This window comes from Branchiostoma belcheri, unplaced genomic scaffold, assembly GCF_001625305.1.
Source record: "Branchiostoma belcheri isolate BF01 breed outbred unplaced genomic scaffold, Haploidv18h27 scaffold245, whole genome shotgun sequence".
In the NCBI taxonomy this organism is placed as follows: Eukaryota; Metazoa; Chordata; class Leptocardii; order Amphioxiformes; family Branchiostomatidae; genus Branchiostoma; species Branchiostoma belcheri.
Window position 1 is genome coordinate 100,961 of NW_017803849.1, and position 14,439 is coordinate 115,399.

The 14,439-nt window shown below is 40.5% G+C and overlaps 1 protein-coding gene and 1 non-coding gene across 2 annotated transcripts in view; both read left to right on the top strand.

The window, feature by feature from the left end:
• The window catches only part of LOC109471274 (CUB and sushi domain-containing protein 1-like), a 28,221-nt gene that overhangs the window by 9,997 nt on the left and 3,785 nt on the right, over positions 1–14,439 (top strand). Inside the window, exons 2-3 of the mRNA XM_019770558.1 lie at positions 11,927–12,069; positions 12,789–12,977. Coding sequence (XP_019626117.1) covers positions 11,927–12,069; positions 12,789–12,977 — 332 coding nt within the window. The remainder of the gene's footprint in view (positions 1–11,926; positions 12,070–12,788; positions 12,978–14,439) is intronic.
• On the top strand, positions 1,377–1,451 carry Trnaa-cgc. Its single transcript has one exon. It is a non-coding gene; the product is annotated as a tRNA-Ala (tRNA).

The following is a 14,439-nucleotide window of genomic DNA, read 5'->3' on the forward strand; positions in this document are numbered from 1 at the left end:
TACCGCTGTAAGGCCACAGCAAGTAAATTTTATGGATGTCATCCTCCGCAGACCCCGAATCTAATGCGAGCGGGCGAAAAAAACAAGGCGGGCCGAAAAAAAACAAGGTTCCTACATTTTAAGTTTTTGACTCAATCATTGTACAAATGGTTTTGATTCAGTGGGAACATCACATATACACACCCAGCATCACATATCACTGCATCAAAGTAAGAAACAAAACATTAAATCAGAGCATTTTCTCCTCTCTTTATAGTTATCTGCCGTCCATCTTCCGGCATGGTAACAGACATTTTTGCCCATTTTCGGCATGTTGACCAGTCAGAAGGCAACATTTTTGTTTTGCGAAAATCAGGTGAAAATGAATGCGTGCGCTGATGTCATCTATAAAAAAATACTTGCTGTGGCCTAAATAAACTAACCCAGATCTGGCGTTAGCCTGTCAATACATTACAATATGTCGCCATTCTCAGCACAATAAACAGTATATCAACCGTAACATGTTAATTCTACACCGACTTAAACGCTGCTTATACAGATGGAGAATATTTAGATAGCTGAAACATCTAGAGCAGTTTGAAATACCCCCTACTAAAGGATTTTGACAATAATGTTTGTAGAATCGGTTTCTGTAAAAAGCGTAACCAATGCAAATGGCGAGTTGGGGGGGGGGGAGGGATGTGTGTGAAGGGTAGTTGTATCTGTAAAGCCGGTATAACCCCCTTTCGACTTAACACAGCTTCGCAGGCACGCGGCACGGCGGCAGCTAGCTATATTACACCAAACAACCTGTTACGCCCTCTTTGCATATTTAAATTACTCTCCAAGCAGAGGTTCGGGTTTAGGGTTATTTTTGGCGTGGTTTTAGACTTTTTATCGGGGTTTCTTTTTCGCACTGGAATTTTTCTTTCACCCAACCCAGAAAAAACAGTCCAGGGTAAAAAGGAAACCCCAAAAAGACAGTCTGAAAACACGCCCAAAATAACCCCAACCCAAACCTCTGCTTTGAGAGTACATTTAAATGCAGTAATTGTTTAAAGCTTTCTTGTTATTATGCTTCAACTGTGCTTGTTGGCAACGAGTTCCATTCTAAAGGGCCCGTAAGTACGCCTGATGCACGTTTTGCATCAGTTTATTTTGTGAAAGTGGCCTACATTTATTTTTGAGAGAGAGGGGTATCGTGTGTCCGTTCAACGGAAACGTGGCCTACGAGAATGTCAACAAGACTCAGTTGACCGTACAGTTGGGATAGGATGTGCTGGATCCGGAGTTGTACGTAATGTGTGCTTGTATCATGTCTTGGACAGACTCCCTGTCAGATAGAGAAATAAGGCGTTTTATATCACATATAATAGGCGTTTAATATCACATCATGGGGTCGTGTGGCGCAATCGGTAGCGCGCTCGGCTCGCACCCCAGAGGTCGTGGGTTCGATTCCCACATTGTCACCGATCTTGTGCCCTTGGGCACTTTACACTCAGGTGGAAATCAGGTGTATCTAATACCAGCTCAGAAAAGAACAAGAAATAGTCATGCCTCCGAATATCAGAGTTCTAAATAGGATTAAGGTGTTCAAAAACTCATTCTTTCCTAGAACTATCTTAGAGTGGAACTCGCTGTCACCAGGTACAGTAGGGGCATTATCAATACATAGCTTTATACAATGTTTAGAATTCGATGTTTAGAGGCTAGGTGTAACAAGTTGATCGGTGTAATGTAGCCAGCTGCCGCCGCGCCGCGTACCTGTGAAGCTGTTGTTTTGGAAAGAAGGGGTATTTTGCGCGTGCAATTGACTAGAACACGTGTATACTTTTAACCCAGAATATCGGATTCCATTTGAAATAAACACCAAAAGTCAGGAACGCTAGCGATAAATCCACTGCAGCATAGCCATATTTGGATTGTATTTGATGTCTATTTACTTTTCCTATTTGTCTTTTCTTGGACCTCAACACCCTCAGATCGTGTGTCTAATTACCATACCGGTCAGTAATGGTGGAGTCGATCCACGCGCCTGCTTAAGGCCATGTTGAGTTGATTATATGAATGACATCCCCTGGGAACCGCAAAACTGATGCGCGCGTGCTAATAAAAAAAGTTTTGAAAAAAAAATGTTTTCATTATGAAATCTACGTGGTCAGAAAGGTTAAACAAATGACACAGAATATGGTATGGTGAATAATCTAGTCTTCAAATTCATTTCTTTTCATATTTTTTTTTCGTTTGATTTTGGTATTCTACGACATTGGTATCTTTTTTTCAAATGTTTTTGTTTCAACTTAGTAATACATATTTGCTCATTTTGCACGATTTACAGTATGGTTTATTTTTATTTTTTTTTTTTTTGGTAAACGGACGAAAATAACAGACGCCGGGTTAATAGAATTTTTGAATCAGGAAGTTCTATGACCACGCGTTACTAAGGCCAAGTTGCGTCGATGAAGGTTAGACATCCAGGTAATACGATATGCCAAAAAACAGTTACTCAAGCAACTGGATATGATTTTGAAAACGTCAGACGTTTCAGCTAGTATCCACTAGCTTTCGTCAGTGACTGAGAGACCAGAGGGGAAAGCAGGTTTATATACACAACCTGTTGATTGATATGCAAATAAGGTGAAGACAAATTTTTGGAAGTCGAAAAAGGAACAAAAGTCAGACAACACTTAAGCTCCTGTCCTGTATAACAGGAGCTTTCAGACTAATTTGCATCATCTTGTCTTGACTTGTCTGACTTTTGTTCCTTTTTCGACTTCCAAAAATTTGTCTTCACCTTATTTGCATATCAATCAACAGGTTGTGTATATAAACCTGCTTTCCCCTCTGGTCTCTCAGTCACTGACGAAAGCTAGTGGATACTAGCTGAAACGTCTGACGTTTTCAAAATCATATCCAGTTGCTTGAGTAACTGTTTTTTGGCATAAGGCCAAGTTGATTTGATCATATAGATGACGTCCGCGCGCGCATGGATTTTCGGCCGTTCCCCCCCCCTCAAAAAAAGGTTTTCAATTATACTGTAAATCGTACAAAACAGTTGCAAAATGAGCAAATATATACCATAGGCTGATAAAAAAAATTGGAAAAGGATACCAATGTTGTAGAATGCCTAAATTAAACGAAAATGTAAAGAAATGAATTTGAAGAATAGATTATTCGCCAAACCATGCTCTGTGTCATTTGTTCAACCTTAAAAACCACGTATATTTCATAACGAAAGCAAACTTTTTTTATTCGCACGCTCGCATCAGTTTTGGGGTTCCCAGAGGATGTCATCCATACGAGGGGTGTTCAAAAAGTTCTCGGCCTCACCTAGAAAACGTCAGGGCAGTAAAATTTTTCTTAAACTATTTTATAATATAGTCCTCTCTAACTGCAATGCACTTGGTCCAGTGATGTTCCAGCTTTATTTTCCCCTTGTGGAAGAAGGTTGCATCTGGACCCCCCAGATTGGCCTATACCGCATAGATGACGTCATCATTACCATCAAAACGTTGACCACGTAAGTGGAACTTGAGTTTAGGAAACAGGTAGAAGTCCGAGGGTGCTAGGTCAGGTGAATTGGAAGGGTGGGGTTAGACTGCAAACCCAAATTCGTTTGCTTCTGTCGCTGACCCCTGTGTTGTGTGGACAGGTGCATTTTCATCACGCCAGCTCGGAGCTTTCCTCTCCTTTTCTCTTTGATCGTTGCCCTCAAATGTCGTAATTCTGTTTTATAGTACTCCCCATTGATGCTTTAAGCCCTTCGCATGTAGTCAATCATTATTACTTCCTTACTGTCCCAGAAAACAGAGGCAAAAACCCTGTCAACGGACGAAACTCGCTAAAACTTCTTTGGGGGGCGGGAAAAATTCTTCATCCATTGTTTGCTCTGTTGTTTTGATTCGGGGTGAAAGTGGTGAACCCAGCTCATCTTGAGTGACAAATGTTTTGAGGAAACTGCATGAATTGGACTGAATTCGTTCCTTGAAATGTCAAGCCTGTTTAAGTTCTGATGTTCAAAAAACATTCGAGGCACCCACCATGCAGACAGTTTGTTCATCCCCAGGATGTTCGACAAAATAATGTGAACTGAGTCATAACACAGGCCAAAGAACCTGCTACATGTTGGACAGTCTCACATCTGTCATTCACTATCATGTGATGGATGGCCTCAACTGGATTGTCCGTGGTGCTGATTTGTGGCATCCTGACCTATGTTCATCTTTTGTGCTCTCCTTGCCGCGATTGTAGCTAGTAACCCCGTTCTTTATATTTAAATAAGAAGGGGAGTCATCACCAAGTGTCTTGACCATGTCTTCATGGATGTCCTTAGGAGACTTTCTTTTTTATCGATACACTTGATCACAGCACACGCTTCTTTTGCGGGCATTTTGTGATTTGCCCTCACCCACCCCATTTTCACGGGGCGTCACGTGCTAATTAATGAATACAAAAATTTGAATTTTTGTGTGCAGTGATGTAAGACATCATAGTATACAGTTATACTAAAGAATAGGAGTTTGACCTTTATTTTCTAGGTGAGGCCGAGAACTTTTTGAACACCCCTCGTATAATCAAATCGACATGGCCTAATGCAGGTGGGGATCTGCTCCAGTAAACAGGACAGAAGAGCAGACAAAACGGGTGAAAACAGCAACGTTACAGCTCATGTTAGACCCAACTCTTAGAATGAAAGCTCATGGTAGAATCCATAGTTATAGAGTCCAAGCTTTGTTTCAATACAAGAAGGAAAACTCACCACATTTCCGGCTTCCGGGGAGTCAGCGATTACATCATACATCTGACGACAGTTGACGAAATAGTCCGAAAATTTATGGTGAGTTTCCTTCTTGTGTTGGAACAAATCTTGAACTCTACACCTTACTCTTGTTACTATGTACTTCTGAATGTGAGTATTCGCGATCAGAACGGCCTCTGTCAGGGTAATAACCATTCAATACATGTCTTTTCTGTCAGAATATTTTAAATATTGTCCTTTGATAGGTATAAGAAGGCATTGCGAATTGTGGCCAAATAGAGCATGCAGTGTATCTTTTTAAGTCCTGTATTATCATAATGGCATTGATAAGTGACGCACATACACGCATACCTGTCTTTTGGATAAGGCAGTATGTTGATATTTTATGACTGTTGCATATTCATGAATGCACCTTGATTATGTGTCGAACAGTACTTTACCCAAACAGTTGGGCCGTTACTCCACTGAATGTTTGTACTTTTAACTAACTTCCAGTCATCGTTTTGTTATTTCATAATTTGCCAATATTATTAATCAGATGATAAATACAGTGGCGATTCAAACTTTACCACTAAAAAAAATTGAAACAATTTATAAGCAGGCGTTTCGAGTGTCTGTCTGACACTCTTCATCAGTGAAGAGAATGTTTCAATTTTTTCTAGTGCTAAAGTTTGAATCATAATTTTTTCTTATCTCTCTGAACTGTGTTTTTATATAAAAAACAACAACAAAAAGACATAGCAAATTATAACGGACACATTGTACAACAACAACAAAAAACGTAAAACAAGGAACAGAAGTTCAATACAGAGCTTTTTGCAATAACCACCATTGCCTATATTCACTTTAAATCTTGTTCAACAGTTGTGGATATTTATAAACCTAGGGCACGTTTCAAAAGGACGAAAATAACAGACGCCGGGCGATAATCATAGAACTTATGAGACAGGACGTTCCATGACCACACGTTACTAGTTATAATGTTAAGGTAGGTGTTTATAGAACACAAACTGGTGAGGTAGAATGTTTATAGAATGCATGACTGAGACGTCATGCATGACTGAGGGTGTTAATAGGTGGGTGAGGTAGCGTAGCGGTAGCGTATTTGCCTCAGGACTAAGAGGTCATGGGTTCGAATCCTACCCATGTCACCGATCTTGTGCCCATTGGGAAAGGCACTTTACACGGCTTTCCTCACTTCACTCAGTTGGAAATGAGAACCTAGCTTCGTTTAGAGACGTCCCTCGGATAGGACGTTGAATGGAGGTACCGTGTTTAGGGAGAGTCACACCCCACGCACGTTAAAGAAGAGTGTGTGAATGAGTGGATAAAACCTTACAGTCCGGTCTTACGCAGCTTGTTCGGTCTTACGTACGCAAAAAAAAAAAAATTCAGAATCAACTGCAAAATGCTCATATTTTACCCTGAACAGTTGAAAACAGTCCTTTTCTTCCTAGTGTTTACAATTATTTCATCTTTCAATGCAGTAAATCACAATAAAAGTAGTGCAGTGATCACATTAAAAGTTCAAAATTCATTGTTTAAATTTTGAACCAGCCTTTTGTGTTGACTTCATGGCTCCTATCGTATCATTTTGGGCCATAATAGGATGCCTAGACCTGTTTTTTTCGCCCGCCCGCTCCATTATTTTTCTAGAAAAATCCGTTAACCAAGAACTTAAATTGGTGTCGCCTAACCTATATATACATTAGACTATATTACAACATGTCTGTCAACGAATAACCATTTCCAAATTCTTCTAGAATACTCAACCCATTGTCCTCCACTGTCCATTATGTAGATTTGTCTAAATCATATTAGTTTCTTTCTTTCTCTTCATTTGGATAACTTACTTCCTAGTTCTGCCTATAGTTTTGACCCTGGTGAGGTGACAAGACTAGGCATGACCTGATCAGTAACCTCTAATCCGGAATATTTCACGAAGCTTAGCGTGTTTCAAGTTTCTAGAAGATGGCGTAAGGCCACAGCAGGTAAATTTTATGGATGACATCCTCCGCAGACTCGAAATCTGATGCGAGCGGGCGAAAAAAAAAACAAGGCGGGCCGAAAAAAAAACAAAGTTCCTAAATTTTACAATTTTGACTCAATCATTGTAGAGATGGTTTTGATTCAGTAGGAACATCACATATACACAGCCAACATCACATATCACTGCATCAAAGTAAGAAACAAAACATTAAATCCGAGCCTTTTCTTGTCTCCTCTCTTCATATTTATCTGCCGTCCACCTTCCGGCATGGCAACAGACATCTTTGCCCATTTTCGGCATGTTGACCACTGTCAGAAGGCAACAAAACTTCTCTTTTTTTTCAAAATCAGGCGAAAATTAATGAGCGCGCTGATGTCATCTATAAAACTTACTTGCTGTGGCCTAAATAAGTTAACCCAGATTCCGTGTTAGCCTGGCAATACATAACAATATGTCGCCATTATCAACAATAAACAGTATATCAACTGTAAGGTATTGCAACAGACATCTTTGCCCATTTTTGGCATGTTGACCACTGTCAGAGGGTAACAAAATTTCTTGTTTTTTTACCAAAATCAAGCGCGCGCTGATGTCATCCATGAAAATGACTTGCTGTGGCCTGACAAGCCCGTGAGTGAAAGGGAAACATTCCTAGTGTAAACTGGAGCGTTCGGTTCGCGCTGTTTGGGGTTTCAGGTGTTGACAGCAGATAATGTTTGCGAAGCAAAGAGCCCTTAGACGTACAACCATCAACACTTTAAAGGCGTCTAGTGTAATTTTAGGACGGCGAAACAAAAAATAAAACATTCTGGTTGACGAAATCTGTCTGATATTGACATAAATTGCCATTTCTTAGCACATTTTTGTCATTATGATTCATATTTTTAAGTGTTTGAAACCGGCCATATATTATGAGATAGCGCAACCAATCGTTTTCCGTCAGCGACATCGCATTTTTGCCTCACAGATATATTTTTTTTTCTTATATCAGGCCACACCGACTAAATTTTATGGATGACATCCACGCGTGCGTTTATTTTCGACTGATCCAAAAAAAAGACCGAGTCCTCCGAGCCTCTCGCCTGGCTCTAAGCCTGGGTACTCCATGGTAGTTAAAAACAATACGGAGCCGGGCACCTAGGCTACCGAAGCCCCACGACCCAAGAACTCAGTACATACGTACAGTGCCGATTTATAAATTCCGCAAAAAGCCAGCATGTGCCGGCTTGTCGTATACGTTAGCGACAATACGGAGCCGGGCACCCAGGCTACCGAAGTTCCACGACTCAGGAACTCAGTACATACGTACAGTGCCGATTTATAAATTCCGCAAAAAGCCAGCATGTGTCGTATACGTTGCTAAGTAGTGCCGCAAATTCACAAAACCAGCTATGTATTCTTGTGGATTAGGAGCCTTTTTTTTTAATTTTTGGCCGGATTTTTTTTATTCGTCCGCGCGCATTAGTTTGTGGGTTTTCAGAGGATGTCATCTATAAATTAAGTCGGTGTGGCCTCAGTACGCTCGATAGGATAAGATTGACTCACATTACAAGAAGAATGGGCACACAATATAACTTTTTGCCTCCCTAAAATTGCACTGGTTGCCTAAAGGTGGTTTTGTGGTTAGGGTTGTTGACTCAGAATCCAAAGATTGAGGGGTCTGCCAGGGCCCACTGTTGTGTCCTTTGGAAAGGGACTTAATACCTAATTCCTCTCTTGACTTAGTGTTAAGGAGTACCTGGCTTCGGTAAGGGGGGTCCTCTCAGATAAGACGTCAAACCGGAGGTCCTGTGTTTTAGAAGAGCCACACCTCTAGCACGTTAAAGATCCCACCACACTTATTGAAAAGAGTAGGGGTTCATTACGGTGTGAGTGGTTCAAACCTTACAGTCTGGTCTCAGGTTTGACATCTTGAATAGGTTGTAGTCACCTGTTATGTCATTTCTTCCACCAATTATGAAAAAAAGCTTTATAAATAAATACGTATAATTTTTACATCTAGTGTCGAATGAATGGCAGTGACAAAATGGCATGATGATGATGAACGGGATTTGAACTCGAAACCTCCCGGTTATTTTTTTTTTCATATTCTAACATTTCATGACTAGACATGGTGGCAGCACACTCAAGTTATATCAACTTATTTCTTTGCCGTCACAGGACAGGACAATACTCATTTCACTTAAGTTAAGTGATGAAAGTCGTGTTAAGTGCCTTTCCCTAGGGCATAACATCGATGGCATTGTCAGGACTCGAACCCGGGACCTCCCGGTTACACAGCGAGCACTCTACCCGATTGAGCTACTGCACTCAAAACTTAAGCCTTAAATAGATAACATTTAACTTCTGTGAACTGTCAGCGCGAGATGTTTAAAAGGTGCTTTTATCTCGTGCTCAGGAGCGCAGCAACAATTTAACCTTTCCGCCCGCACAGTTCCAACCGCTCCCTGGATATAAGGATCATTGGCGTGCCTGTTCAAGTGCAAACTACTGCGACTTTCCCAGCAGTTAAGGCCACAGCAAGTAAATTTTATGGATAACATCCTCCACCGGTGCAATAGCTCAATTGGTAGAGTGCTCGCTTTGTAATTGGGAGGTCGTGAGTTCAAATTTTTACAGCCGGGTCATACCAAAGACTTTAAAAATGGTACACACTTCTTTCTCTGCTTAGCACTCAGTACATATGAGAAAGAGTGTGGAAAGGTCAAACACACAGCACTACCAGCGGACTAGCCCCCTGCTGTAGTGCGTTGCACAATTGTGTGTCGCCCAATGGCTACGAAATGGGAATGGGCACCACCCTACGCTCGGGCAAGAGCACGGGAGACCTTCTACATCCTCCACAGACTCCAAATCTAATGCGAGCGGGCAAAAAAAAACAAAGCAGGCCGCAAAAAAAACAAGCTTCCTAGATTTTCAAACTTTGACTCAATTATTTAAACAAATGGTTTTGATTCAGTGAGAACATCACATATACATAGCTACCATCACATATCACTGCACCATAGTAAAAAAAAAACATTAAATCAGAGCCTTTTTTTGTCTCGTCTCTTCACAGATATCTGTCATCCACGTTTCGGCATGGCAACAGACATCTTTGCCCATTTTCGACATGTTGACTACTGTCAGAGGGACACAAAATTGCTTGTTTTTTTACCGAAATCAGGCGAAAATTAATGCGCGCGCTGATGTCATCCATAGAAATTACTAAGTACTTGCTGTGGCCTAACCTCCAGTCATCTTTGACGAACGACTATGTGTGTGGAGAAAGTAAATACAGGGATAATGGAGAAACAAATGAGGTGCGGAGACAAGGTAAAGTTCAGGCTCGGCTCAGATGACAGGTTTAGTAGTCACCACAGACAGGTGTGTTTGTTTTAAAAGATGTTGTCTTCATACCAAAGACACGTACGTTATTTGGAAGAAGTGTATGGTATCTACGAGACGTGATGGAATCTATGTACCATATTTTTTTTACAAGGGTAATAAACAAGAGTGTCGTCTGTGTGGTGTAGTGGATAGAGCATCCGACTGTCAAGCAAGGAGACCCAGGTTCAATCGCCAGGGTTGGACCCAGACATGTACCCTGACGTTTTTTGTTTGGTAGAGGCACCTTACAAGTATTTTCCCCCTCAGCTAGAGGAATCCTGGGTCCTACTAGGGGTTGGTTTGGCGTTAGGAAGGGCACCCAGCCGTAAAAATCTCGCTCCAAAAAAAAAAGACTAGCATTTGATGCAAGCACGTATAACCCCCGTTTCATGGAAAATTGGATAAAAAATAAAAAAGCCCTGAAAGTAATGATTTACACAAAGATAACGAACGAACGACAAGGAGCTGAGGGGCTTTGTAGTGAGTTCTGCCTACGTTTAAGGCACGGTTTTGGTATTCATTCTGCCCGCTTCTTTTCCGTGACAACAAACGTTTTAAAATATTCTACCCGAGCACTTGTGGGGTCTATTCTGATTTATTGTCGAGTCATGTGGCGTAACAGTAGAGTGTTTGGCCCAGAACCTAGAGGTCCTGGGTTCGAATCCTACCATGCCACCGATCTTATGCTTTCGGGAAAAGCACATTTTATGATATTTTTTTTTCTTCACTGTACTCAGGTGTAAAAATGGGTACTTCACTTCGGTTGGGGAGGTAAAGCAAAGAGAGGGTTTCGCCTCCGTCTTGCATTGCTGTGCCATTTAACACTGTGAATTAACAACTCACGGTCCCTTGGCCTAGAAAAATGCTATGAGACTACATTAAATATCTACCTACTGGTGTGTTACACCGAAGGGCGGTTATACCGGCTATACTGATACAGAAGCTGGTGTGTTACGCCGAAGGGTGGTTATACCGGCTATACTGATACAGAAGCTGGTGTGTTACGCCGAAGGGCGGTTATACCGGCTATACTGATACAGATACATTTCTGTATCTGTATAGCCGCATTTTGGCGTAACACACCAGCTTCGCAGGCACGCGGCGCGGCGGCAACATAACTGAGTCACTGCACTCATTTCTCACTGAATTTATTTATTTATATGAACCATTTGTGAATGGCTGTATACGTACTGGAGGGTGTTTTGATGTGTTGCGGTATGCAGGCCTTTTGTGGAGGTGAAATGTGCGGAATTTTTACCGTTTCCTGCTACGTGTCAGAGCTCGAGTCTCTAAATGTGTCAGCCATAGATCAAAGTCAATGAGGTGTGGAGTGGTGATGTTATGGGAGGGAAGTGGGGAGGGGGGCACAGGTGGATATGTTCTATGACGCATGATTTTTGGGCATTCAATCAATTGCTTTTTAACGGTATTGCTCGATGCAAGGTGAATATATAGGCACTTATGGTAGCAGAACACAGAGTAGTAGTAGAAATAGTGGTAGTAGTAGTAGTGATAGTAGTAGTAAAAGTGGTAGTACATGTAGTACATGTAGTCGTAGTGGTAGGAGAAATAGGAGTATGCTGGTTTATTAAACAGGAACATAGCAAGCACTGGCAGGACTTCTGGCAGCCGCAATGGCTAAATTGCGAGACCTATGTTTATCAATGTCAAAAGAGTTACAATTAAAATACGGAAGTTGTGAGTAGTGAGAATTCTTCTTAACTTATATTTGTATCAGTCTACATAATGCTCGATTTAGGTTTGTAATTATAAGAATATAACTTATTTTCACAATTTCGTAATCTATTCGTTTTTTTGTGTTTCCTTAGGTTTGTAAACTCTTGCCTGTACAGACAGTGGGTGATTGTCTCCCCGGAACTGACTGGCCTCCTGCAGGCCTGTGAGGCCATGGCACCGGCTGCAGTACTGTTGTATGTCGCTGTATGGTGCTTTATATCCCAGGGGATACCAGGTGGGTAAAAAACTGGGTTGCGGTGCAGAATAGTATATTTATAATACTCAAAGGACAGTTGTCTGTAGTTTTGTCCTCATGTCTAATGCAATGTTATGTTATTAAAATGCTATGCTATGCTATGTTATGTTATGCTATGTTATGTTACGTCGTTGTATGTTGTGTTATGTTAATGTTATGTTATGTTATGTCAATGTTATGTTATGTTATGTTATGTTGTTTTATGTTGTGTTATGTTATGTTATGTTATGTTATGTCAATGTTATGTTATGTTATGTTATGTTATGTTTTGTTATGTTATGCTATGTTATGTTACGTCGTTGTATGTTGTGTTATGTTTTGTTATGTTATGCTATGTTATGTTACGTCGTTGTATGTTGTGTTATGTTTTGTTATGTTATGCTATGTTATGTTAGTTGTTACGTCGTTGTATGTTGTGTTATGTTTTGTTATGTTATGCTATGTTATGTTACGTCGTTGTATGTTGTGTTATGTTTTGTTATGTTATGTTATGTTATGTTACGTCGTTGTATGTTGTGGTGTTATGTTAATGTTATGCTCTGGTATGTTACGTTGTGTTGTATCATGTTATATCATGTCATGTTTGTTATGTCACGTTTTATTGTGCCGTATTACATGTATATTATGTTTTATTGTGTGGTATTATGTTATATCTTTTCAATTATTATAAGCATACACTATGCTGTGTTTCGATCCAGCTATAGTTGCCGATACCTGTCCGGCTCTACCTGACGTAGTAAACGCTGACAGGACAGGAAACGGAACGGCTGTCGGGGATGTAGTTTTGTACCAATGTGAGCCGGGCTTCACCATGACAGGAGTGTCCAACCTCACCTGTCTAGCAGGGGTTCCACCCAGCTGGGACAACAGTCCGCCTAACTGTGCAGGTAAGTACAGGAAAGTCTAACTAACTGTACAGACCAGTCCGCCTAACTGTACAGGCTCTTCCGCCTAACTCTACAGGTAAGTACAGGCCAGTCGGCCTAACTGTACAGGCCAGTCAACCTAACTGTGCAGGTAAGTACAGGACAGTCCATCTAACTGCACAAGCCAATCTGCCTAACTTTATAGGTCATTACAGGAGAGTCCACCTTACTGTACAAGTCAATCCGCCTAACTGTAGAGGTGAGCTGAGGCTAGTCCACCTAACTGTATAGGTAACTACAGACCAGTCCGCCTAACTGCACAGGTCCGCCTAACTATACAACCAAGTACAGGAAAGTTCACTTAACTACATAGACCGATCCACCTAGCTGTACAAAGGTACAGGACAGTCCACCTAAATGAACAAGTAAGTACAATAAAATCTACTTAACTGTACAGGTCCATTCGAATAGAACTTGAACGTTTAGAAAAGAAAAAGAAATATTGTCCTTTCTTTACAAAGGTCCCTGGTTACCTCCATGAAAAATGGAGGTATTGTTTTTGGCGGCGTCTGTCTGTGTGTCTGTGTGTGTTTCCGCAACTTTATAGTCAGCATAACTTCATAACGCCTTTATGGATTGTGATGATATTTGGTATGCTGATAAGTCTTAGGAAGACAAAGGTCAAGGTCAAATATGGGCCTCCTGGTGGATGACCTTGGTACTGCAGCAGAACTTCCGGTTTTTGTATCTTTGGTCCTGAACATACTATGGTCTTGAATTTTTGGTGACAGATAGCCTTTCCTGTCAGGAACAATTGGTGTGGGTTTGGTCCTCCTAGCAGCTTGTTCAGGAACTGCAGGGGACTTTCGGGCGAAATCTTTGAAAGCCAATAAGTCCAGATAGGAACATGTATTTTCATCATTTTTGGTGTGTAGGTATCTGACAGAGAGATGTACATAATTAACTGCAAATTATGCAAATGAGGACCTTATTTGCATAATTAATGAGAAAATTCTATAATTACAGTGTTTTACATTATAGAACTTTCATACATGTAATGTATGTAACCTATGGCAGATGGAACATCAACAGATACTAATTATGCAAATGATGACCTAATTTGCATAATTAATGCAAAAAATCTATGATTTCTCCATGGTGAATGATGGGAATGTCATACTTGGGACATCTTTAAGTTAATTCAAAGTTAACATCACGATGCATATATTATGTTAATGCAGAGGTCATTTGCGTAATTAAAGAAGAAATTTACATTTACATTCAAGCCCATATTTCATGGAGGTATGAGATCTCGGAACTCTTGTTTAGTAATGCAGTTGGAAGCATTAATTTCTACTTAGTGCTAAACGAAATACAGGTGCTGAAGACTATATATATATATATATATATATATATATATATATATATATATATATATATATATATATATATATATATATATATATATACGTACTACGTACGT